The 25271-nt window shown below is 35.5% G+C and overlaps 1 protein-coding gene across 3 annotated transcripts in view; it reads left to right on the top strand.

Moving 5' to 3' along the window:
* Positions 1-25271, top strand: part of NAA25 (N-alpha-acetyltransferase 25, NatB auxiliary subunit) — a 55473-nt gene that overhangs the window by 7262 nt on the left and 22940 nt on the right. For 2 of the 3 annotated variants that reach the window (XM_081036911.1, XM_081036913.1), the window contains exons 2-15: positions 568-653; positions 1097-1235; positions 2812-2930; positions 7039-7113; positions 8221-8328; positions 8699-8777; positions 10858-10969; positions 11507-11596; positions 12019-12188; positions 14124-14236; positions 20457-20664; positions 21568-21657; positions 23665-23845; positions 24669-24768. In XM_081036911.1, the coding sequence (XP_080893037.1) occupies positions 568-653; positions 1097-1235; positions 2812-2930; positions 7039-7113; positions 8221-8328; positions 8699-8777; positions 10858-10969; positions 11507-11596; positions 12019-12188; positions 14124-14236; positions 20457-20664; positions 21568-21657; positions 23665-23845; positions 24669-24768 (1670 nt within the window). The remainder of the gene's footprint in view (positions 1-567; positions 654-1096; positions 1236-2811; positions 2931-7038; positions 7114-8220; positions 8329-8698; positions 8778-10857; positions 10970-11506; positions 11597-12018; positions 12189-14123; positions 14237-20456; positions 20665-21567; positions 21658-23664; positions 23846-24668; positions 24769-25271) is intronic. The other variant, XM_081036912.1, reaches the window with a different exon arrangement.

Here is a 25271-nt window from a genome sequence, read left to right as displayed (position 1 = left end):
ATCAGTTGTTCTTCAAAGTCAGTGCTAGTTTTTGTTTCAACCAGTGTGTTTGAAAGTGCTATTTTCCCCCACAGCCTTGCCCACTCCCAATATTATTGGACTTCATCCCGCCACCCCCCATCGCATGGGTAAAACTTTCTCTTAATTTTTTCAGCGAATTATACTTAACTCTGTAGCAAAGTAAGTACTCATTAAACATATTTTATTGAACTAACATGGCCCATTTGGTAGATTTAAAGCTTGAATATTAGAAAGGGTACTTTTTAAAAAAAATTAATTTTGGGGTGACTAAACCTGTTTATTTCCCATAGGTAAAAATATTAGTGTCTATCATCTAAATACGTTTTGTCTTGAATCTTCATTAGTACTAATAGAACTGGGTTATAGTGCTTTTGGATGAGAGATGACTTTAGGTAAGTTTGTATTTTGGACCATCCTAGTCATTTAGAGTTAAAAAATGTTTTAAATACGGAATTAAGGTATTTTCTGAAACATCTGATACCAGCCTGTGTGTTTTTCAAATTTGTTGTTGAAGGAATATAACTATCATAATTTCTGTTTTCATAGATTATCTTGATAATGGTAATAATAAAATGGCAATTCAGCAAGCAGATAAATTATTGAAGAAACATAAGGATCTTCATTGTGCTAAGGTAAGTTCATTTGCCCTTGAGTTACTTATATTTAAGTGGGTTATATATTGTAATTTTTACTTTAAAGGGAAAAGATGTTTAATTAATCTCTTTAGTTATTATGTGTGTTTTTTAAGAGTATTTTTTTAGGCCATTTATTTTCTTGATCACTTAAATGCCGTAAATAGTGTCTAGGTAAAAGCTAGCTATTTATTTCTTTGGACATAACTTACCTAATTTAATTACTTTATTTTTGCAGAGTTCTTTTTAAAGCAATGTTTTGCTTTCTTAATATGACTGAAATAGGAAAGAATCTTGATTTGACGATGTTTTTATAAAATGGTTCAGTTGATTAGCAACCAAGGCAGACCTTACAACTTACCTAGTGCTTTCAAATCAGCTTTCTATGGTTTATATTTCCTTTTCTGTCCTTTTAAACCCGATTTATTTTTTCTTTCTGTCAGGTTTTAAAGGCAATTGGTTTACAGAGAACTGGAAAGCAGGAGGAAGCCTTCACCTTGGCACAGGAGGTGGCAGCCCTGGAACCCACAGATGACAACTCTCTGCAGGCACTAACTATTCTTTACCGGGAGATGCATCGACGTATGTTTCTTTTCATTGCTTTTAAACCTGAGTTTAAGGGTTTGGCTATTTCTGATTGAGTTCTCTATTTGTCTGATTTACTTATAACTGGTGATTTGATTCGGCGGCCAAGGTAAAATAATGCATTAACCATGATTTCCGAAGACTGTAAACAGAAAGGATATATTACGCGTATTAGGATCCTTGAGTAGGAATGAGGACTTGAGTTTCATTTGTACATTTTGAATTGCTAACTGGAAGAGTTACCCTTTTCTTCACTTTTTAATATGGAAAATTTCAAGCATAGACAAATACAGAGAATAGCATCATAAATCACATTGTACCCATCAGCTACCTTTAGCAGTTAGTGACAGGTGGTCAATTTTATCTGTACCCTTTTCCCTGCCAGACTATTTCCAAGCATATCATAGATACTCTGCTATTTCATCTATAAACAAATAAATATTTTTATTGTTGATTTCTTAAATATTTTATTGTGCAATAATACATATTTTTATAATATATGTTCTAGAAGAATATATTTTATGTAACACTGGACAGTTTGATGTGGAATAATGAACATTCATGAACCTACCGCCCAACTTAAGAAATAGAGCATTATCAATACTGAGAATGCTTTCTATATGTTCCTCATCAATTTCATTTCCCCGTTTTCCTCCCAAGAGGTATTTGCTGCCCTGAATAATTTTTATTCTCTTGCTTTTCTTTAAATCTTTATCACATTTGTTTTTTTAAGCAATGCATTATTAGTTTTGCTTAATTTTGAACTTAATATAAATGGATTCATACTCTATGTGTTCTGTGACTTGCATTTTTCATTTAGTATCCAAGTGGTTGTAGTTATTTAGGGATGACGTTGATTTCGGTATATGAATTCACTCCCAGTGTTTTTAAAAGGTCATTTATCTATCCCACAAGTATGGGCTGAGTGTTTCTCTATGACAAGTATTGTATCAGAGTCAGAGATGAAAAATGTTACTCAAAGCCTGTAAAGGGAAGTAGATTATGCATTATATATTAACACATGCTCTAAGAGTTATTTAAAAGATTTAAAGATGACAAAAGGAAGCAGTGATGAAACTGGGCTGAAGGAGCAGAGGTGGTGTTCAGGGAAGGATGACATTTGACTCTGCAGAGCTCCTTGTGGAGAGGATTGTATTTGAAGGGGGTCTTGGATGATGTTCACTGAGTAGAAAAGAGAGGAAAGGTGAGTCTAGGCAGAGGGAACAGTGTAAAGGCTGGAGGTATGACATAGCACAGGGAATCTAGTGGAACTCAAATGGTTGGATGTGGCTCGAGCATAAAGTGCTGCGGGAAAGAGTTAGGAAGGAGACAGGCTGGATCCGGGAGGGTCTCATATATTGTGAATGTGATGGGGAGGCCCGACCTATTTGATGTTTCACTGAATAACACCTACCCAAGAAAAGAATAATGATCAGATGAGGCGAAGTAAATACTTTCTTCTTCCTTATGAGAGGAGACATCTATTTCCTCCAAATGGGAAAAAAAATAAATGCTGTTACGATTTAAGTTATACTTCAACAATGAAAGAAAATCCTATTTCTCTTTATCTTAGCGGAGTTAGTTACAAAACTTTATGAGGCAGCTGTGAAGAAAGTTCCCAATAGTGAGGAGTATCACTCTCACCTCTTCATGGCTTATGCAAGAGTGGGCGAATACAAGAAAATGCAACAGGTAACTTGACCTCCAAACCTCCTGGGCGGTGGGACTTGCTGTCAGGGGTGAAAGTCTCGTCAATGTGAGTTAACTGCAGTGGTGTGTGCATGTGTGCATGTGTGTGTTTGCATATGTGTGTAGAACTGAATTCTGTTATTTGTGTGTGGAGATCAGCCAGTTACTTTCTCTGTGTGTTTTAAAGATGAACTGTTATTCACATTTTTTAAATGTTTTATTTGGGGAAATTTGATTACAGTGTTCTTTTGTGGCCTGATTGTAGGTTTTGTTTGGTTCTGGTAAGTTGGCTTCAAAATGTCCCACTTCAGTTTGTCCCAAATTGCTGTAATAGTTTCAGAAAATGGGCAGAAATCCCAGGGCAAAACATGAACAGATTATAGAAATATTAACTTTCAAGTTTGCATCTAATTTGTAAAATTAACTGTTTATAGCCTGCTGAAGCTTTTTAAATCCACCAGGAGTAAAAATCCCCATTGCTCGGGATACTTGTTTTTGTTTTTTCCGGGAGGCAGCCTGTTTGCCAGTTAGTACATTTTAGGTGTTCCCTGTATACATGTGTAGGAGCTGCATTTGGACTCATTTGGACTACTGGGTGGATACAGCTGACAGGCAGGAGAAATGAAACCTGTGCTCTTAAGCCCATAAAGGGTTATGATGTCATGCTAGCTTTTTTTTTTTTTTTAAAGACATACTTTGTTTGTGGGTATAAGGTCCTCTGAAGGCAGTGTTCTTACCTGGGTTTTTATTTTGTCTTATTCTTTCCTTTAAATATCAACCTATAACAGTAGATAAAACAAGGAGGGTGGAAGGTATTAATATAAACCCTTCTTAAAATTAATCTTTTTATTTGCTTATACAAGTTTTTAAATTGGAAGAATTTTTTTGGGCCCAAGTATAATTCTTTGAAGAAATTTTATCATTGTTTTATTTACTGGTATGTATTCTCAGGAAAAGTATTCAGAGGTTATAAATTTTCTTTTAACACAAAATGGGTATATTTTTAAAAATTAGCAGCACTAACATGCGTATAAATCATGATTTTTACTTCTAGGAATATGTTTTGAGCAAAGTATATCAAACGTTCATTACTACTGACATAGTTCAAGAAATTGTGGTTCATCTATATGGTAGAATAAAAAGGAATATCCCATCCTTCCCAAATGGTAGTGTGTCTTTACTTGCTGATATAGAAAGCTGTTCCCAATATATGTGAATTGAGAAGAGCCTGTTGTAAAATGGCCTCCACCTCCCACTCTCCTCACATCGACCCCTCCTTAATAAAGTATGTGTCTCTAAGGATATGTATCAAAATGTTACCAGGATGCAGAGTAATGGATACTTGTCATCTTACGTTCTTTTTTTTAAAGCATGTGTTAATTTCATGATCTCACAAAATATAGTTTTGAAATTTATATATATATATGTATTTATATCACATATAAAATAACAAAAAGGACAAATTCATGTAAAGCAGTACTAAGGTAAATTTTGAAAAAAAAAGAAAAAAATCTGCCTCTTGAATAGATTTTATATCTGTATAATTTAACTGTACCTGTTGCCAGAGATACATATAATTTTGCATCTTATTTTTGGAAAAGTTGCTTTGATGTGGCTTAACAGTTACAGTTCCATAATATGTTTGACCTATGGCTTGCTTTTGCATTATTCCATTCTCATGTATTGAAAGAATGGAGTACTCTAGTGTTAAATGTTTTAGAATATGACATCTAATTTTTATCCTACCTTTGTTGCTGTTTAAGGTAGTTACAATTTCTTAGCTTATATGTATGTTTATTTTGGAAGTATGGGGTAATAGGTGTCTTACAAATTAAATGTCATTATTTCATGAGGGTGAGGGCTTTTGTTTTATTCACTGCTGAATCCTCAGCTCCTTTAATAGCATCCGAACAATAAATATTTGTTAAATAAATGATTTGGATAAATTGGTGGAGGTAGGAAGGAGGGAAGCCAGGGAATCAGAAAACTTAAGGATTTCTACTGCTCTAAATGACATCTCTGGCAGGTCGAAAACAAACAACAAAAAACCAAAACCATCTTGAATGAAGAGTTGCTAGTCATTCACATGGTGATTAGACTTTCCTTTTTCTATAAATTACATTCCCATTCTGAGTCACCAGCTTACAGCCATGTTTTTTTTAAACTTTATTAGCAGAATGTTAGTGTCTGTAAGATAGTAGGGTATAGGCATGAAATTTTTGTCTTTTCTATTAAAAATTCATATTTTATACTCTTTTATTTCTGCATGTCATTATAAAAATGTTTTCTTCTCCCCAAATTATCAAGTAAAATTGATTTTCTAACACTTTCTGTTCCATTCCTCCCGAGTTTGGTGTTGGAAGCAAGGATCTCAAGCCATCTTAGGCTCCTTGTGTCCTGTGTGTCTGTTTTTGTCTCCGTTTTGATTCTACCTCTGCAGTGTCTTTGAAGTCTCTTTTCTATTATATTTGATCTATCTCATCCTTGTTTAGTTCCTCATCGCCTCACTTCTTTCTTTCTATTTTATTTCTTCACTGCTAAATTACACTCCCTAGAAGAGTATAGATTTATACACATTGCTCCCTTACTCTATAAGACTCCTTTTTGAATGCCTTACAACAAAAGTACCTTTCAGCCGTTTTCCCTACTACCTACCCTGTTTCCCCGAAAATAAGACCTAGCCAGACCATCAGCTCTAATGCGTCTTTCGGAGCAAAAATTAATATAAGACCCGGTCTTATTTTAATATAAGACTGAGTCTATAATATAATATAATGTAGTATAATATAATATAATGTAATATAATTAATATAATATAATATAGTATAAGACCAGGTCTTATATTAATTTTTGCTCCAAAAGACACATTAGAGCTGATTGTCCAGCTAGGTCTTATTTTCGGGGAAACACGGTACTCCTCTTAATCCTTTGTTTTAGCTAAATGTCCTACTTCTTCTTGTCAACATATGTCTTTTCTTTCTTTAGTGTTTTTATTCGGATTCATTTTACCCCTACCTAGAATTGATGACTTACCCATTCACCTCAAATATATTTGTATGTGTATCCTTACCCCTCGTCTTTGCCTAAAGACATTCTGTTTGAACCTCAGGGTCCATCTGAAAGGCTGCTACTTCGGAGAAGGCTATATTAATATAATTCCCTTTCCTACGTTCCCTTAAAGAAGAAGAAAGGAATAAACAAACTTAATCTTGCCTTCTTTGGAAACATCCTAGCATGATGTTTTTGTATAGGACATTTATTTTTATTGCCAAGTATATTTTAGTTGTTTGTGTATTTGTCTTATCTCTTTTCCTAGCTTTTAAATGCCTTGGGACTAGGACTCAATCTTTGTATCCTTGGCAGGAATAGGCATTTCCTTCCACTTAATAGGGGCTCAGTGTAATTTTTAAAGTGGACTGAAGATTAAAAAAAATATTAACTCTGATAATTAGCTGACGGAGTTCCTGGCATTGATTACTAGTTGGCTAATTATGGATAGGTTCTCAGTAATGTATGAGTAGGTCTACTTTCCTCCTTGTTATGTCCCTGCTTTTAAGTATTTGTATATTGTATATTTCTCAATGAAAGGGTTCCATTCTAATTGATGGCATCTTGAAAGAACCTGACTATTTGCCTAACATTTTTTAATTATGTCAGAGTGATCTTTTCTGATTCTGAAGTTTAAATATGCTGTCTGGATTTCTTTGCTTATTTGTTTTACTACTATAATTGGTTAGTGTGATATCTTCTGTAAAGTTTGTTTACTGATGTACATTCATAATCCAAATTTTGTGTTTGCTTTGGTATTCTATTGAAACTGTATTGGCTTGCAGTATTTTCTAGAAATACTGGGTTTTACTTTGAGACAATCTGGTTCAAAAGGTGAAATATTCCTGATGTTGTAAAATTCATGTTTGTGATTACCTCTGTTGCTCGCCAATAGAGAATATCCATCAGGTAACTAGGTACTTACAGTATGTAAATGTGTTGCTATTTGGGGTATGTAAATGTGTTGCTATTTGCCAAGGAAACTTCCTGCCACATATCTGGATCATTAATTGCCCTCTATGATGTTTTCTAAATTAAGTATTTATGGCTCTCTGTCTTTCAGGCTGGCATGGCTCTATATAAGATTGTCCCCAAAAACCCTTACTACTTTTGGTCTGTGATGAGCTTAATTATGCAAGTGAGTATGGCATTCAGAATGGGATTGAGATTTGTTTTTATTTTTGTATATAGTTATTGTCCTTAATGTGTCTTCTGAATGTCTTGGGTAATGTGTTGCTGCATGTGTCAAATAGAGACTTTTCATATGGTTAGTTGACTTTTTGATTTGGGGAGTTTTGGTATTCTTCATGAGTTGGTATATTGGTTTATTTGTGTGTAGCACAGACTGTATTTCCCCTGAACCTAGATCCGTTACTGGGTTATTTGATCAAATATGAGCCCTGAAATGTTTGATATTTTGACTTGACAATATTGTTGGTTAGTGAACAGGTCATTGAACTGGGTGGCCTTGTTTTATCATTTCTGCGTTATGAGCCTCAGTTTGCTCTTTTGCAGAATGGAGATGCTCATCTCCCAGAACTAATGTAAGGACCAAAATGAGACACGGTGTAGGAGAGGATGGGGTGGTAGGAGTTAAAATGTAACAGTTAAGAACAGAGAGGCTGTGGGTTCAGACAGGTATGTGTTCAAATATTGGCTTTACCACATGTCTTGAAGAGCAGTGGGGAATATTAACTTTATCTGTAAAATGAGCATAATACCTACTTTGAAACGTTGTTTACAGGGGGTGAATGACCTCTGAGCAGAATCTCTGGCAGTGTTAAAATTATTAATACCATCCATCAATTTTAATTATCACTCTAGGGTAATTGTAGCTAATAGTAAGCTGTATAAACAATTGGCATTTTCCTTCTAATGTGTGAACATCTCAAAAAAGACATTTGAAACACTTTTTAAACACTTGATGATACCGTTTATATATAATATTCAGTATAGGCATACCTCCTCTTAACATATTTCTAGAAAAATGTATGAGTAACCTATTTAAAAGTTAGGTCATATTGTGGAAAAATGCGTAGGATAACGAGCCTTTAATAAATAAATCTCTTGTAGAGCCAACTACTCTCTAATGTATTTTATTGACAAGTTCAAATTAGGTCTGATAGTTGACATATTAATAGAATGATAATTATGTGCTGGAGTCACAGTAATGGTCTGCATGGCAATAATATAAATAGTGCAAGCAGGGGAAAAATTAGCACGAAACATTTTCTTTCTCTTCTAGTCTATATCAGCACAGGATGAAAACCTCTCAAAAACGATGTTTCTGCCCCTCGCTGAGAGAATGGTAGAAAAAATGGTGAAAGAGGACAAGATAGAAGCGGAGGCTGAAGTGAGTTAATTAAGCCCAACTTTTGTATTTGCATGATTTTGATACTGCTACAATATTCTGTTACAATATTATGAACTGTTGCTTTATTCCAGTTAGAGAGCTGGGTCCTCAGTCTTGCCTTTTGTGTAAATACAAAGCTTTGGAAGCCCCTAGTTTAGGTATAATGAACATGGAATTGTTTTCAGCAAGCACTTTAGTCTGAGATGTATCAGATAAGGGGAGATACCGTTGTCTGATTCTTACTGTTAATTTTATCTTATTTGAAAATAGTGTTCTTTTCTAATTTTTTAAAAACACAAGTGACCATCTTTTTATTATTGAAAAGTTTCAATGGTTGCACCTGTTTTTTTTTTTTTTTTTTTTTGGTAAGGTTGAACTTTATTATATGATCCTGGAACGTCTGGGGAAGTACCAGGAAGCCTTGGATGTCATCAGAGGAAAATTAGGAGGTAATTTTGAAAGTTTTCTTAAAGTATTTTTTTCTTGTTTAAACGTGAAAAATGTTTATTGTGGAAATTTTTTCCTCGTACAGAAACATAAAGATATAAAGCCATTAAAAAAATCACTTGTGATCGTTTTATGTTCTGAGCTTTTCTGTGTTGTACATTTGTTTCTTAAGAATATTTTTAAATTGAAAATAACTGGTGGATTTGTAACATTCAAGGAGTGTGAAAGATTCTACCCCAGATCTCCAACCTTCTACCCTCTAGGTTCTTCTCTAGGTACTTGTTCTGTATATCCTTCTAAAGATGTATCTCTCTCCAACCCCTGTCTTTTAAACCACAAATCAGAGAACATACTGTATCTGGCCCACAGAGTAATCTTATTTGGTTAGCACAGGGTTTTATTTATATATTTTTTTTTCTTTAAGATTTTAAAATGTTAATGCCTCCAGTTAGGATTTGTGCTCTGATACGAACATTCTTTGTTTACCTGTCTGTCCCGTGAAGGCATTTGAGTTTGTGACCTTTGTTCTGCATACTCTTATAGCCAATTGTTTGGTTTTTTAAACTTAGATTATGTCTTAGAGATATACTTCATTAGCGCACTCTTTAGTGACTGCCCAACGTCCCATAGTATAAATGTAGAGGATTTTCTTAACCAGTCCTTGAAGGATATTTAGGCTTCTTTGCAAGAGGCATCTTTGCTCTAAACCAGATTGCCCTCCAAGAGGCTATTGTGTGCATTCCTCTCAGCTGTATTTATCAGTATATAATAGGGCTAGTTTCTTTGCATACTTACCAATCTGTATTATCAAACTGTTTATCAAACTTTTTATGTTTTTCAATCTGATGGGTAAAACATATTTTATAATTTTTAATTTAAGAGGGAGGATAATTATTTTTTCATTTATTTAAAGCCATTAAATCTTTTCCTCTTCTCTGAGCTGCTTTTCCTTATCCTTGTTTTATTTCTAAAAATTTGATTAATTTCCTTACTGATTTGCAAGAGCACTTTATATGTTAAAGAAGTTAGTTCTTTTTCATTGTGAAAATACTTCTTCCTTTGTTGTAGGAACACTGATTTGTACAAACTTCATAGACTGATTTAACGATTCCCCTATTTTAGAAATTTATGACCATGATTTTGGTTCCTAACAATTTACGCGTGTTTGATGATTTCCTTTTGATTAATTCCTGGAAATGCAATTATTGTTTTGGTAAACCTGGTCTTTTAATTGTAGCTTTACAGTCATTGGGAGTAACTAACTGTAGATGAGTAGTCTGAGATCTCTCATTAGGGATAGTCTCTAAAAAATCTTTGTACTATATGTACTATATATCCTTTACTAGCCTGTGCAGTCATATAACTGTTACACTAACTGATACTTAGCTACTTTAATTATATAAAATGGAGGAGTTTTTTTTAATGTTACTTACTATTTAACTTTAGCCTTCTTGCAGATGGATACAAGTCAGCCTTTCTATTTTTACTCATCTATATTGTAGTTCTATGTGTAGTTAAAATTTAGATACTTAATAGAAAATTCATAATGTAATTATCAGTATCCTTAATCTGCTAATCTGTTCTAAAAGGACAGGGCAAATTTAATTTGGTCAGAAATATAGCCCTAGTTTTCCTGTTCCCAGCTGTTGGGAAAGAGTTTGGTTCATTTCTATTGTTTTATTCTTTCTCCTAACATCTCACCTTGCTCATCCCATTCCAGTCCAAGCTTATTTGATATTTTGGAACTATAGGCGTGGGAAGTCTGTCTGGACTAACTATACCAGTTCCGAGGTGCTGTTAGAATTTTGTAAGTGTATCCCACATACTAGATCCTCAACTCAATATATTCTGGATCCTGTATTTTATAGAAAAAAAATGATTATAAAAGTTTAGGATCTGAATTGTACTTTTTCTTTTCAGCAAAATAATCGTTAGTAAGATAGTAGTTTGTATTAATAGTGGCTCTATTTTCTAAGAGAGTAAATAAGAAAATGTGATATTTTCCTTCTTGTGCTTGGACTTTGTTTTGGTTTCTGAGCAGAAATGAAACCAGCTTACCAACTATTATAACTTTAATTGTAGAGAAGTTGACGAGTGAGATTCAGAGTCGAGAAAATAAATGTATGGCTATGTACAAGAAACTGAGCAGGTGGCCAGAGTGCAATGCCCTTTCCCGGCGCCTCTTACTGAAAAAGTGAGTAGATGCTTTTTTTTTGGACTATGAGATCAGAGTGGGGCTTTCAGGTGTCAGTATTGACATTTTTATCTGTCTTGAGATTTCTGGACACAAAGTGAAAAATTATTGTAGTGTGTTCTGGATGTTTAAAAAAGTTTTTGATGAACCTTCATCTTTCAGTAAAGAGGTATTCGGTTTAGAATGAACACTGAAAATCATTAATTTGTCAAAAATTTAATAGTCTTGGTCTAAAAGAGAGACCTCTCTCCCCTTTAGAAAGTGTTAATGGGGGGAGTTTTCTGTTAAGAATATTAGTTTTCTAGACCTGGTCATTTTATTGAAGGGAAGAGTAGTCTCTTAAAAGTTTTTTTACTTTGTGAATGCTTCTGGTGTGCTGCCCTTTTAGGGCTGCAGAGGAAACCCGGGGCGGGGGGAGGGTCTCTTCTAGTAAAGCCTAAAATATAACTTAGAAAATAAGTTGAATATCGTGGTTCCTAAGGCAGATTTGTCACAACTTGGGTTTAATCCTGTGTGCACCATTCAATCTGATTTTAGCTCAGATGACTGGCAGTTCTATCTGACTTATTTCGATTCTGTCTTTCGACTGATTGAAGAGGCCTGGACTCCTCCTGCTGAAGGTGAACAGTAAGTTGTCTTTCCTGAATTATAACAACACTTTTCAATATGTTGTAGCAAAACAGTTTTATTGTAAGCCTAGTTGAATCCTCTTTTTCTGTTTCAATAATTTATCTCTTTCAAAGTAAGCTTTCCCCATTTTTAAAATGGTAAAATAAATACGTGTTCATTGTAGAAAGTACCCATTCTTTTTTTAAGAAAGAGGTAGAGGTGGTTAGTCACTACAACAATCAAATGCCAAAATTGGGAGTAATCATATGCAATGTTATCTGCCAGAATATGCTTACAGCTTTCTTTTACTTCCATTTGTATTCTAATTATCGAAATACTTTTTATTTTTAATTTGTTTCTTGAAATCAATTTTGCTCGACTTTAAGTTTTGGGAGGGACAATAGAGACACAAAATACCTTTTTCATGTGTTTATACCTAGCTCTTTAGAAGGAGAAGTACATTATTCTGCAGAAGAAGCTGTGAAGTTTATAGAAGACCGGATAACAGAAGAATCTAAAAGTTCTCGCCACCTTCGAGGACCACATCTAGCTAAACTAGAGCTGATTAGACGCTTACGGCATCAAGGTTTTAATGATGAGTACAAACTGGGTAAGAAGCTGTAACGATTTGGGGGGGACCCTGGAGAAGGTACAGGAATGCTCTTGATAACCAAGTGCAGTATTGATTATCTGCATCCTACAGTGATTGACAGAGTCATGTTTGAGAAGCAGACGTTTCAAAACCTGAAAATATTTACTAATGAGTGGATCAGCTATAAAATTAACCCTCAAACACATGTTCAGTTTGATTTAACGTTATCATTTCTCTCTATTCCATCAGTCTTCGTCAGGCATTCTCTTGCTGACCCAACAATAATGTCAGAATCAATTTCAAAGTAAAAATAGCCAGTTTTGTAAAAGCTTCAGGATTTCATGAAGTGGACAAAAGGTTTCTTGAAAATCTGCTCCCAGCACTCACAAAACCATTGATGAAAGAACATTTGGCTGAGTTAGAGCCATTAACAGTCGAAGAGAAAATTTATAAGGATAAAGACAAAGTTGGAGAAAAGGATGCTTTTGATGGTGAAACAGTGAGAGAGGCCTGCAGGAAATTTGATGACGCCCTTAGATCTTTTTGTAAAATGGTTCTTTTTGAGCTTACTACAGAAGTGAAGGGTGTCATATTGTGTTAGTTTATAATTTTGTTGGAAAAACGTTACCCCCTCCCCCCAAAAGCAGTGATTCTTTGCTCATACTGAGCATTAGCTTATAGTAATTATACTGTAAATTTTGTTAAGTTTCAGGTAATAAACTTTGAGTTTTCAATTTTATTTTTTAAGATAAAGCTTCAAAGAAAGCTTTTCTCTTACTCATCATTATAGAAATTTTGTTCTCATTAAAAGTTGATAAACTTTAAGAGGAGGATGATTACTTCCAGTACCTAAAACCTATCCTAGAACATCTCTGGACATTTCGATCATCTAATTAATGTTCTCAAACTAACTATGGGCTTGTCTCTGTTATTCCCTTTGTACGTTATTCACAACAACTTTGAGTTCCCTGTTCACGTCTTTCTTTGGGTCTATCTCAAGAATCTGTCTATGTTAGCGCCGGAATTGCAAATGAAAATTTTCATGTGACCCTCAGCAATATATTGTGAAAATAGATTCCAAAGCTGGACATAAAAGTATCTCGATCTGCTTTGACACTTGCTATCTTTTATTTTTCTCTTCCTTCTTACCAGTCCGCACCTTACAAATTTGTGAATTTGTCTAGTCTCCACAAAATTTTGTTTTTACCAGACCAGTGAGGGATTCTCTTTTGGATCACAGAGTCCTGTGAAAATCTGATTAAAGCCATCGATCTCTGTTCCCAGAAACAGGAATTGGGACCTAAAATCTTACAGAAGCCCTGGGTTAAAAATCTCTGCTTCTTAGATCTAGCTCAGTCTGAGAGCATTTTATTTTTATTATTTTTATGTTTTGTTTTTAATTTGAGGAAAAATAAAATGAACTGGTAGCTTTCTGTTTCCAGGTTTAAATTTTACATAGTGATTGACTTTGTTGGAATTACTGGCCTGTGGTTCTTCCCATGTATTTTCTCTTCTGTTGGTGTGCCTGTTAACATATACCTTTCATTTAGTTAACATTTATTTGATACTTATGAAGCAGTTTAGGAACTGTTGTAGAGAGAAGCATGTTTGTTTAATGTTTGCGCATAAACTTAAGTCTTTATTTAAACTTTAATGAAAAGTTTTTAACTATTTAAACTTGAATTGAATAAAAAGCTTCACATTTCCTAAGTGTAATAATAGGTAAACTGAGTTTGTAAGATTTATCTCCTTTTTATTTTGTTTGTATTTGTTCATTTTTAGATGGGCAAGCCATCTTCTAGCCCTTACTTACTGTCATTCTCATGCATTCTCATTCTCATTCAAGCAAAATTTTAATTTAATTGAAAGAAATGTTTTTTAAATCAGATCTTTTACTTAAATTAGAAATTGCTTCAGTCCATGAATAATTTAGTGATTTTTTTTCTCTCTTAGGCGATCCAGAAGAATTAATGTTCCAGTATTTTAAAAAGTTTGGGGATAAACCTTGTTGTTTTACAGATCTCAAGGTGTTTGTTGACCTCTTACCTGCTACACAGCGTACGAAAGTAAGTACTATTCAGCATTCTTTTGGGTGCCTGCATTTATTGTAACTAGGTTAAGTGTTTAGGTTTCCTTTCTAAAATGTGTGAGAGTGCCGAACACGAGATATCAAGATAGCTGCGCTATCAAGCCAAGTACCTAGGGGCTATCAGATTAAAGGCATGATTTCTTGTTAAATTAAGCCACAGTGAGGATAAGCCCCTGGTAGATAATTGGATTCTCCTTTTTTGTGTTTAGGTTTTTGAGATAATTGTAGATTTACATGCAGTTGTAAGAGAAACAATACAGAGCGCTCTGTATACCCTTCACCCATTTTGCCCCATTGGTAACATTGCATAATTATAGTGGTATAATTAGGAAACTAACATTGATACAATCCACTGACCATATTCAGATTTCACCCATTTTACTTACATTCATTTGTGTGTGTGTGTGTGTTTGTGTGTGTGTGTGTGTGTGGTGTGGTGTGGTATGGTGTGTTTTGTGTGTTTTTAGTGCAGTATGTAGTAGTGCACATGGATTATGTGACATTACCATAGTCAAGATACAACCTGTTCACCACTAAGGTCCCATGTGCTGCTTTTTTGTACCCATAGTCACCTCCCTGCACCTTCCCCTTTCCCCATCGCTATACTCTTGACAACTACTAATATGTTTTATGTTTCTATAGTTTTGTCATTTTAAGAATGTTAAATAATGGAATCATATTATGTGTAACCTTTTGAGGTTGGCTTTTTTCACTCAACATAATCTCCTGGAGATTCATCCATGTTGTTCCATGTATCGACAGTTTATTCCTTTTTATTGCAGAATAGTATTTCATGGTATGGGCGCGCCAGAGTTCTTGAACCTGTTTCTAGTTTTTAGCTATTGCAAATAGAGTTGTTATGAACATTTGTGTGCAGGTTTTTTGTGTTACTCAATAAGTGTTTTTGTTCAATAAGTGTTTTTTCTCTGAGAAAAATGCCCAATAGTGCAATTGCTGGATATTATGGTAGCTGCATATTTAGTTTTCATAAGAGACAGCCAAACTTTTCTGTGGTGGCTACACCATTTTTAAGTCCTTTTAGTATATGAGTGATCCAGTTTTTTTGTATCCTCATCAACATTTAGTGTTATCACTGTTTTTTTATTTTAGCCATTCTGATAGGTTGTGTAGTGGTATTTCCTTATGGTTTTAATGTGCATTTCCCTACTGGTTAATGATGTTGGAATCTTTTCATTGTTTATTTGATATCTTTAGATTTTTCTCAGTGAATTGTCTATGTCTTTTGCTAATTGTCTGTTTGATTTGTTTTTGTTTTTCACTATAGAGCTTTGAGAGTTCTTGAGATAGTCTAGATATAAGTCCTTTGTCAGATATGTGGTTTCAAATGTTTTCTCCTAGTCTGTAGCTTGTCTTTTCATCCCCTTAACAGGATCGTTTGTAGAGCAGTGTTAAATTTTGATGAAGTCCACTGGACTCCCCTTTTATTGTCTTGTCTTGGATTTGCTTAAAACTATAACAGTGTATTTCAAATCATGATTTAATCTTGCTGAAGCAGTTTAAAATGCTAAGTCTTAAGGATTTAAAAAAAATAAACTTTATTTGGAATATTTTTAGATTTACAGAAAGGTCACCAAGGTAGTCCATGAAATTACATTGTACTTTTCACCCAGCTTCCTCCAATGTTAAGATTTCAAATTACCACGGCACGTTTGTTAAAACTTAAGAAAACTGACATCGGTCCATTACTATTAACTAACCTCTGGACATGATTTGGATTTCTGCAATTTTTCCATTAATGTCTTTTTTTTTGTTCTGGGATCTAATCCAGGCTACCACATTGTAGTTAATTGTCATGTATAGTGGTCTCTCTTATCTGCAGGTGATACGTTCTAAGACCCCCAGTGAATGCCTGAAACTGTGGATAGTACCAAACCCTGTGTATATACTATGTTGTTTTGCAATATACACACCTTTTCACTTAAAGGAAGCACATTACGACCTCTCTTTGGCATATCTGAATTGCCAGCATTGCTACTCTTGTGTTTTGGGGCCATTATAAATAAAATAAGAGTGACTTAAACACAAGCACTGTGATGCCACGACAGTTGATCTAATAACTGAGTTGACCACTAAGTGACTAACAGGTGGGGTGTGACTAACACAGCATGGAGATGCTGGACAAAGGGATGATTCATGTCCAGGGTGGGACCTATTGAGACTGAATGAGATTCCATCACACGACTGATGTGCACAGAATGGTGTGCAATTTAAAACTTATGAATTGTTTATTTCTGGAATTTTCCGTTCAACATTTTTGGACCACTGTTGATTGTGGGTACCTGAAACTGCGGAAATTAAAACTGAGGATGGGGGGGGACTGTTATATTGGGAGTTTTTGATGTGAGTGAACCAATATAAATCAGTTAGATACCGAGATGGAGAACTTTATCTTTAGGCTCCTCATCCACGGCACCATGTGTTTGATTATATCGCTCCACCATTGATGGCAGCTTCATACTCTGTTCCACATTAAAGATTTTTAGCATTTAGCCCAGGTGTCCTTGGTAATGTGCAGTTGGAGTACTCTACAATTTGAAGAACAGAGAGCCTGAGGTAGGGTAGAGCACCATATAAAGACATGTGGGTTTGGATAAAGAAAGCCTGTGATTGGTCAGCTTATTCATACGTCTGTAATTAATGAAGGGTTGAAGTCTTCTTATCACAGGGCTGCCGCCATTTGTGGTTCCAGAAAGCCTCTTTCTTCCCCTTGTGGGATGGACGAAGTGCATTGGGACACAGCGGGCGGTGACTGAACTATTTGGTGGTGACTGTGTCATCAGTCCACCAGGGCTCAATAGTGTGGCAGGACTGAGGTTTCACATCTCAGGCAGATGGAAGCGTGCATTCCCAAACTGGTAAGTAGCCTGTGGTTTCTCTGGGTTCTGAAATGACCGTCACCATTCACTTTGGTTTTAGGAAAATTATTCTTGGGATGCTATGCTTACAGTTTTCAGGTCAAGCTTTAGAAGCTCTGGATAAATTGTAACATATCCAGGGGTCTGGATTGTAGGAGGCCTTGAAGGCATCTGGGAGAGAAATGGTTGAGTGGAAGAGAGAGAGGTTTGCTCTGGTGGGGACAGAGTACTTCCTTTCTCATCTTTGAAAAGTTCTCTGGTAGAAAAGGGTTGAGAACTGGGACCAGCAAGTTGTTACAGGGAATTCAGAATTTGGCTCAGTGAAAAGAAGATCTTTTTAGTAGCCAGAATTCTCTAAAAATACAGTGTATGAGTTTCATGTTAGAGAAGAGGTTTAAGCAGAATCTAGAACCGTGTGGGAGAGATTCTTTCATTCAGTGTTTGTTGCACGTACGTATGTGTGCTAAGTGCTAAGATAGGGAACAACTGACCATGTCGTGTGGTGCTTACCATCTTCTACATTGAAGCATCAGCTGATAGGGCTGCAGTAGAGGAAAACTTCTATTGCCGTCAGCTGAGATTTGTAACGGTTTGCTAATACAAATCTAGTACCAGCAGCTCTCCTTTATTGGTGTGTTTGAAAACCTTGGGTCATCTCATGTGACCCCATCATCGTAACCTACTGAGAGGAACTCTCTAGAAATGCTGGAATACTAGCAGTGATAAGGTAGTCATTGTTCTGTGAGACAAAGGATTTCAAGCTGCTGCAATGCGTTTTGTAGTCCCACGTAAATTTTTCAGTGAGAGGGGTAATTTTGCTGCCACAACCTTTTAAATGTGGGAGGACTTCAATAGCTAAAAATTCTGCCGCTCAGCATTATGTTTGTCAGAGGGCTACAAACTGTCCAAGTAAGGTTCAAGCGGAGAACTTCGTCCTAATGAAATAGGAGCCAAGTCCTTTGAAAATGGGATTAGCCCCTAAGAGTGGGCCAATGGAGTCCAGTTATCCTGAAGTTGCTTACCCAGGGATGTTTTTCTTTTGTTTTCTTTGCCTTGGCATTTTAAGCTAAACATTGGAATGATTCCAGTTTTTAAAGAAGCTTTTTGCGTAGCAGTAAAACTGTACCAACTAGCATAAAGAATGAATTGAATATATTGTTTCATAACAAAACTTGTTTGGAAGATTCTTCAGCATTCACTAAAGAAGGCATTAATAATAAATGCAATATATAAAATGACTTACCAGAATGGAAGAGCTGGCAGTAGAAATTAGGTAGACATTTAATCAAAAACATGACAGCCAGTGCCGCAGTTTCTGTTACAAATGATTATTTGATCATAATAATTAAAATGCATACAATTGTAGACAAATTGAAGCAAAGTTGTTACAGATGTGAAACTGCATGATTTAGTAGGATGTTAATTTTAGTTTGTATCAAAAAATTACATGTATAAAATTGAAAAAGTCAAATAGTACTACAAGGCTTCTGTTGAAAAACAGTAGCAGCTCTTGGCGGTCTCTACCCCTGGGTCTGGGTCTCTACAGGCAAATCACTTTTAACTCTTAACTGTATCTTCTATTACGCACCTCCGTATGTCTTAATTGAAGACTTACATAGCTATTTATTTTCACAGTCATAGTCTTCATCTATTGGTACCCCACTGTGGATGGTGGTCATTTCATTTATAACATTCCACTTCTCCCCTCACATACCTCCCCTCTGATATAGTTTAGTCATTATTCAGTATTTTTATTTTTATGACGAAATATTCACAGCGAAGCCACTTTGTATATGGAGATTACTTTTTTGCACAACTTTCTTTATTGGAGTTAATGTCTTTTTGTTCAGTTCACCCCAATCAATCCGAAAGAACCACGGAAGTATACAACTCTTCTTAGTTTAGTCTGAAACTCGAGGTACTGTGTTTCCTCCAAAATAAGACCGGGTCTTCTATTAAGTTTTGCTCCAAAAGACGCATTAGGGCTTATGTTCAGGGGATGTCGTCCTGAAAAATCATGCTAGGGCTTATTTTCTGGGTAGGTCTTATTTTCATGGAAACACGGTGGTAGATCTGTAACATTCTCCCCCAAGCCTCTCCCCACCCCATGTCTCACTTCAGAAATACTTTTCATAGAGCCTCTTTGCCACCGTCTCTGTTTGGGGACCTAAACATTTGCCTGGTAGCATTCTGGGATCCGGTTCCGAGTAGGGGGAGGGGAACTTGTGCTCTCATCACAGTAAGCATTTGTGCTTTATCCCTGTTTCCAGCTATGCCTGCTGTCTCTGTGTCCAAGGTGCCTCTGGTTCAGCTTCCGGGAGTAAAAGCCCAGGCTTCTGCTAGATTTAGGAAGTTCGTCTGTGAGCTTGGGAGGGACAGAATGAGCACATTCTCCCATTTCAGTGCCACCAGCACTTTAGCTTTCAGAGCCCCCGGTGTCCTTTAATTTCTGAGTCTTTCAAGGTTCTGTGGCTGACAAGGTGTGCTGCTAATTGGGGTCCTCCCCGTTGCTTACTGTACACTGACCATCTGCCCTTCTGTTTTTTATCCTGTTAATGGCTTTTATTTGTTGTCATCTGTTCACGTGTTCTTGATCCATGTGGGTTGATTCCTGTTTTGTTTTTTACTGTCGTCTTAACCGGCAGAGAGCGCAAATAAGCCTGTGTTTAATAAATGTATAACTGGAACTGGTGTTTAAAAACAAATTCTTGCCAAATTTAAAGAGTTAAAAACATGTTAATGCAAGATGTCGCCATTGAGAGAAACTGGGTGAAGGGGACATTTCATTTTCTTATAACTGCACGCAAATCTACAATCATCTCAAAATAAAAACTTTAATTACAAAAGTGATTTAAGGCCACTGACATAAGTATGCCTTTCAATGTATAACATTTCCTTTAAGAATTTACTTGTATGTCAGTATTATTGTAGGTTTGTTTGTTTTTTGGTAATCTGCTCTTTTCTGCAGTCTTACTAAAGTTTTTCATTGCTATGTTATATATTAAGTTGGCGTGCTATAATTTATGACACGTTTTCACAATTCTTTTAATCTTTTAGTGCATATAATACAAGGTATTGACCAACTACTTTTGGCCAGCAATGAATGAGTGTGCCAGATTCAGTGGAGTATCACCAACATTGTGTGCTTTTAGAAATTCTTTTTTGTTTTAGCAATTTTGGTAGATAGAAAATGGTATGCTAAAGGGGTTTTAATTTATATTTTTTTCTTGCTGCCTTTTTCTAGACCATTTCAGTATCTGTTAATTGTGGCCTACTAAAGACTTCTGTTCTGAGACCTGTCCTCCTTTTCCCACTCTGCAGTTTATTAATCAGTTACTTGGAGTTGTTCCTTTGTCGACACCAACAGAGGATAAACTGGCACTGCCCGCTGACATCAGAGCCCTGCAGCAACATTTGTGTGTGGTGCAGCTGACGAGGTTACTGGGCTTGTATCACACTATGGATAAAACTCAGAAATTGAGTGTGGTCAGAGAATTGATGATAAGGTACCAGCATGGACTGGAATTTGGTGAGCAGTCTTTCGAAATATCCTTCCCTGATCTGCTAAGGCTTAAGAAGTCAGTTTTTGTGTGTGTGTGTGTGTGTGTGTGTTTTAATCATAGCACCCTGTTTTAATGAGTTTGGCAACGAGAATATTTTGTCAAGTGGGAAGACTAGCCAAGTAATGAAATGCAGAGGCTTTCTTAAGTTTGGAGTTTCATTATTACTATTTTCTTCCCCATTTCATTTTTCAAACATTTAAGTATAGTTGGCATACAATATTAAGCTTGGAGTTTTAAATAATTATAGTTGGCTTCCAGTTGTTTATATTCTTCCCAATCTGGTGAGCTAGCTCTTTGTTTCATTGGGGCTCATATGAACTGTATAGTTTATGAGAATTGTCATATTTTCTGCTTATAGGCCTTAATATTAGTAATATATAGACTAAGTGAAGAAAAGGAATGTTGTAAATGATGAGATAAATATTTAGTGTAGAAGTAGAGGATCTTCAGGTTGCTAGATATATGTGATAAAATATAAATTATCTGATTAGATGATATCAGTATTTCTCTAACTGTAGTCTAAAAAATTAGGTGAAATAATGAGTATTACTTCAGTTATACATGGCCCTTGCTTTTGTTCTTTTCTTCACCTAAAGCCTCCTTCCAAATTTTGCTACTTTCCCTTTGGGACCATTTCGGATACCACCTCTGTTCAGAACCCTTCTGCTCCAGCTGAGTCTGGTCTCACCTTCTTTTGAATCCTTTGATTCACGGCTTATATTTTTCTTCTGGTATTATCCCATTCTTATTTCATTTCCTCTCTCTCTCTCTTCTCCTTCCTATCACTTTCCTGCCGTAAAAAACTTCTTTGGGGCAGTAACAGTTAAACAAATGTTAAAATACAGATATGATTTTTTTTTCCCTTATAGGGAAATCCTGTTTGAAAACCGAATTGCAGTTTTCAGATTATTACTGTCTCCTTGCTGTCCATGTGCTTATTGATATATGGAGAGAAACAGGTAAGGAGCAGTAATTTCAGTTTAATTTTACTCTCACTTTTTGTTCACTGTACATCTAGACTAATTTTTTAATCTAAGAATTTGATTTATGCTTTTAAGTGGTGGATCTGGCAAAAGTTAGAAATTTAGAGAGAATTGGTAAGGATGTTGAAAGAGACTGATTGGAATATGAAAGGTTTAAGAAGAGTGCTTTAGGAAATTGAAGATGCTCTTAAATATGTTTGCCAAAGGGTATCTCTATGGTTACGCCACAAAAGTAAACGGTAGAGTGAAGATATCATTTTTGTCCTCTCCTATTTTATTGTGATATAATTGACATATTGCATTGTGTTAGTTTAAAGTATACAACAGAATGATTTGATATATATATGTGTATATAAATATATATATTACGAAATGATTACCACAATAAGTTTAGTTGTCTGTCACCACACATAGCTATAAAATTTTTCCTTGTGATAAGAACTATTAAGATCTACTCTCTTAGCAACTTTCAAATATGTAATACAGTATCATTAACTATAGTTACCATGCTGTATATTATATTCCCAGAACTTATTTGTCTTGTATCATTTTGTTATATTACAAAATTTCGTTAGAAAAAATTTGCCCCAAAAAACTTCATCAACCTTTGGTGCTCTTTTGATTTGGTGAAGAATTTGTATAGAGTTGTAGTTATAGCCTAAATTTTGCAAAATAAAGTAAAATGATAAATCTTCGTAATATTTGGTTTAATAGTTCAGAAAGAAGTATAAATTAAACTACTTTTTTTTGCTGTGTACTTTGAAATGTTGTTTCCATTTTAAAGAGATCTTTAAGAAAGTTTTTTTTTTTCCTTATAACTAGTTATCTTTGATTAACCAGGACTTCTTAAAATGATCTATTTTCTGTATTGTTCAACGATCTCTTCTACTCAGTTCTGAGCCTCTTGAGGCCAGTAACCAACCACCTGTGACTCTTTTCTCTGGACCTTATATCTAGTGTAGCACAGGGTTAGGTAAGTGAGTATTGAATTAAATAAAATTTTGATTGTAAAGACCAGGTAACAACATGGGAAAACACTTAAAAGAGCAGAACACAATATTGAATATATGCTATGAGTACTACTATTGTAAATGTAATGATAGTTCAAAAATAATAAGTTAAAATCCTAATGGTAGTTTAAGTAGATTTTGGGTAGTTTGGATGATTTGGATAGGATTATGGATGATAATTATCTAAAGCTACAATTTTTGGTTATTTTGTTTCTTTTCTCTTGGAAAAAGGCAGATAGAATATAATTTATTTTCTCTTGTTATTAAAAACTCCTCCTTAATGTCAAATGGTTGTATGATGTTTCTGAGTGTTGGTGTTATTGTAATTTACTTAATCATCCCCCCATTATTAGTACAATGAATACTTTTGTATATAAAACTTTATTAACATTTCATATTATTTTCTTTAGATAGATTCATAAAAGAGATGTTACTTAATTTTTAAGACTTGATACATGTGACCTTTTGGAGTTTTGGTAGGCCAAAAATCTATTATATTTTGATGATTAAAGAGCAGTTTTTTTCAAATATTGTTTCACATCCCATTAGTAGAGTTACATATGGAAGGAAAATGATTTCTAGGGAAAGCGTCTGCCTGGGATCTTACAGAGAAAATCCTGTACTGGGAAGGTTGGTGGACTCCAGTTCTCTTTCAAAGTCCATCTCTTCTTGGAATCTAGGATTCTTTGAGATTCTGTAACTTCTCTCCACAAGACCTGGCGGTTTAAAGTTTGCATCATTTTTGCAGATGCATGTTTAAGAATTGAAGTAACTATTGAGGGGCTCTTTGTTCAAGGAAATTCCCTTTTTTTGCTTACATGTGTGTATCTAAAACTTGTTTCATGCCACCTAAGCTCATTCTTAGAATAGTCAGGGGAGGTGATGACGTCAGTAAGTTTTTGTTCTCTTCTTTTTGAGAAACTTCCATTTGCTCACAAGATCTGGGGATAATGCTATTCTATTTTGGTTCTAGGTGACGAGACTGCTGTGTGGCAGGCCTTGACTTTGCTGGAAGAGGGATTAACCCACAGCCCTTCCAATGCTCAATTCAAATTGCTGCTTGTTCGAATCTACTGTATGCTGGGGGCCTTTGAACCAGTGGTGGATTTATACTCCAGCCTCGATGCTAAGCACATCCAGCATGACACCATTGGGTTGGTAGTATTCGCTCTGAATATTGAGCCGCTGGCTGCAGCAGGGTGGGCCCTTACACGTACAACTTGAGCTTTCTGATTTTAGCTGGCAAGTTGTTCCTGGTAGTAAGCCTTTTAGATGAAGTACTCATCTGTTATGACCCATTGCAAAGCAGAAAATGTTTTAATATCTCCCAGCATTTTGTGGGAATTTAAAAATTTGCAGTTTAGAAATAGTAAGAAAGTTTTCGTCGGAGACAGCAAACAGCTCTATACTTTGAACCCTTTTTCTTAGCACATAGGGTTTTGAAGTCTTTACTTCTGCCTTGCAGTTGAGGTTGACACATGTACTTTATTTGTTGACCTCTGAGATCCTTTTAATTTGTATTGTGACTATTGTTTGTGATGAATCAGATTGTATTGTGACTGTTCTTTGTGATTTTTTTCTATCCCCTGTAGAGCTGTTTTAGGAAGATAGCCTTCTATTCTCTTACAACTTGTGTTCCATTAATCATCTGAGTGTAAGAAAGCTGGGTGGTGAACACACAATGCTATATATAGATGATGTATTATTGAAATGTACACTTGAAACCTATAGAATTTTACTAACCAATCTCACCCCAATAAGTTTTAAAAAAAAAAATTAGGTCTCCCACAAAACTGAATTAACTTTGCTTTTTTTCCCCCTTGACATTTGATTCTGTGGCAGATCATTTCTGTGGCGGGATGTTTTAACTTTTCTGTATGCTTAGCTATTTCTCTGCCATAGTAATTTGAGGTGTAGTTTGTATATGATACTAGAGGTGGATAAGTATAACGTGTTTTTTCTTTCCTTCTGACCTAGTTATCTGTTGACCCGCTACGCTGAATCCCTAGGTCAGTATGCTGCTGCGTCCCAATCCTGTAACTTCGCTCTCAGGTTTTTCCACTCCAACCAGAAAGATGTAAGTGAAAAAACTTTTTTTAATACGGTCTTGCCTGCTGAATGCTTATGATTCAGAGAGCATCTTCCCTCGTGTCGCCTGCGCACAAGTTGAGGTGTCCCATGCTGCACTTGCCAGTGCCCTTGGGCCACAGCTTATTGGCCAAGGCTGTTAGGTAGAGGTGAAGAGTTATTTGTGGTTGTTAGAATGGGCATGTTTAATAATAGAATCCATGCAAAGGTGAATTTAAAACTAGGTATTAACAGAATAAGATTGCCTCTTAGATCTTTTAATCTCTAAGAGACTTTTTCCAAGGGAAAATAGCCTCCCAGGGAGTTTATAGCCTGGGATGCCGTATGAGATTCTGCGATAGCAGCTGCTCTCTGTTACCTTGATTTATTTCTGAAGTCTGTAACCACTGTGGTCTTTGTCAACAGCGAGCACGCTTATGTTTTCTTAGGAGTATAAAATTGACTAATTGAATGATGTTTCAAGAAACTTTGGCCAGTAGCATTTTTTTTAAC

Source organism: Rhinolophus hipposideros, assembly GCF_964194185.1.
Source record: "Rhinolophus hipposideros genome assembly, chromosome: 24".
NCBI classification, from domain to species: Eukaryota; Metazoa; Chordata; class Mammalia; order Chiroptera; family Rhinolophidae; genus Rhinolophus; species Rhinolophus hipposideros.
Note: the sequence above shows the minus strand (reverse complement) of the source record. Positions and strands in the feature narration are given on the sequence as shown.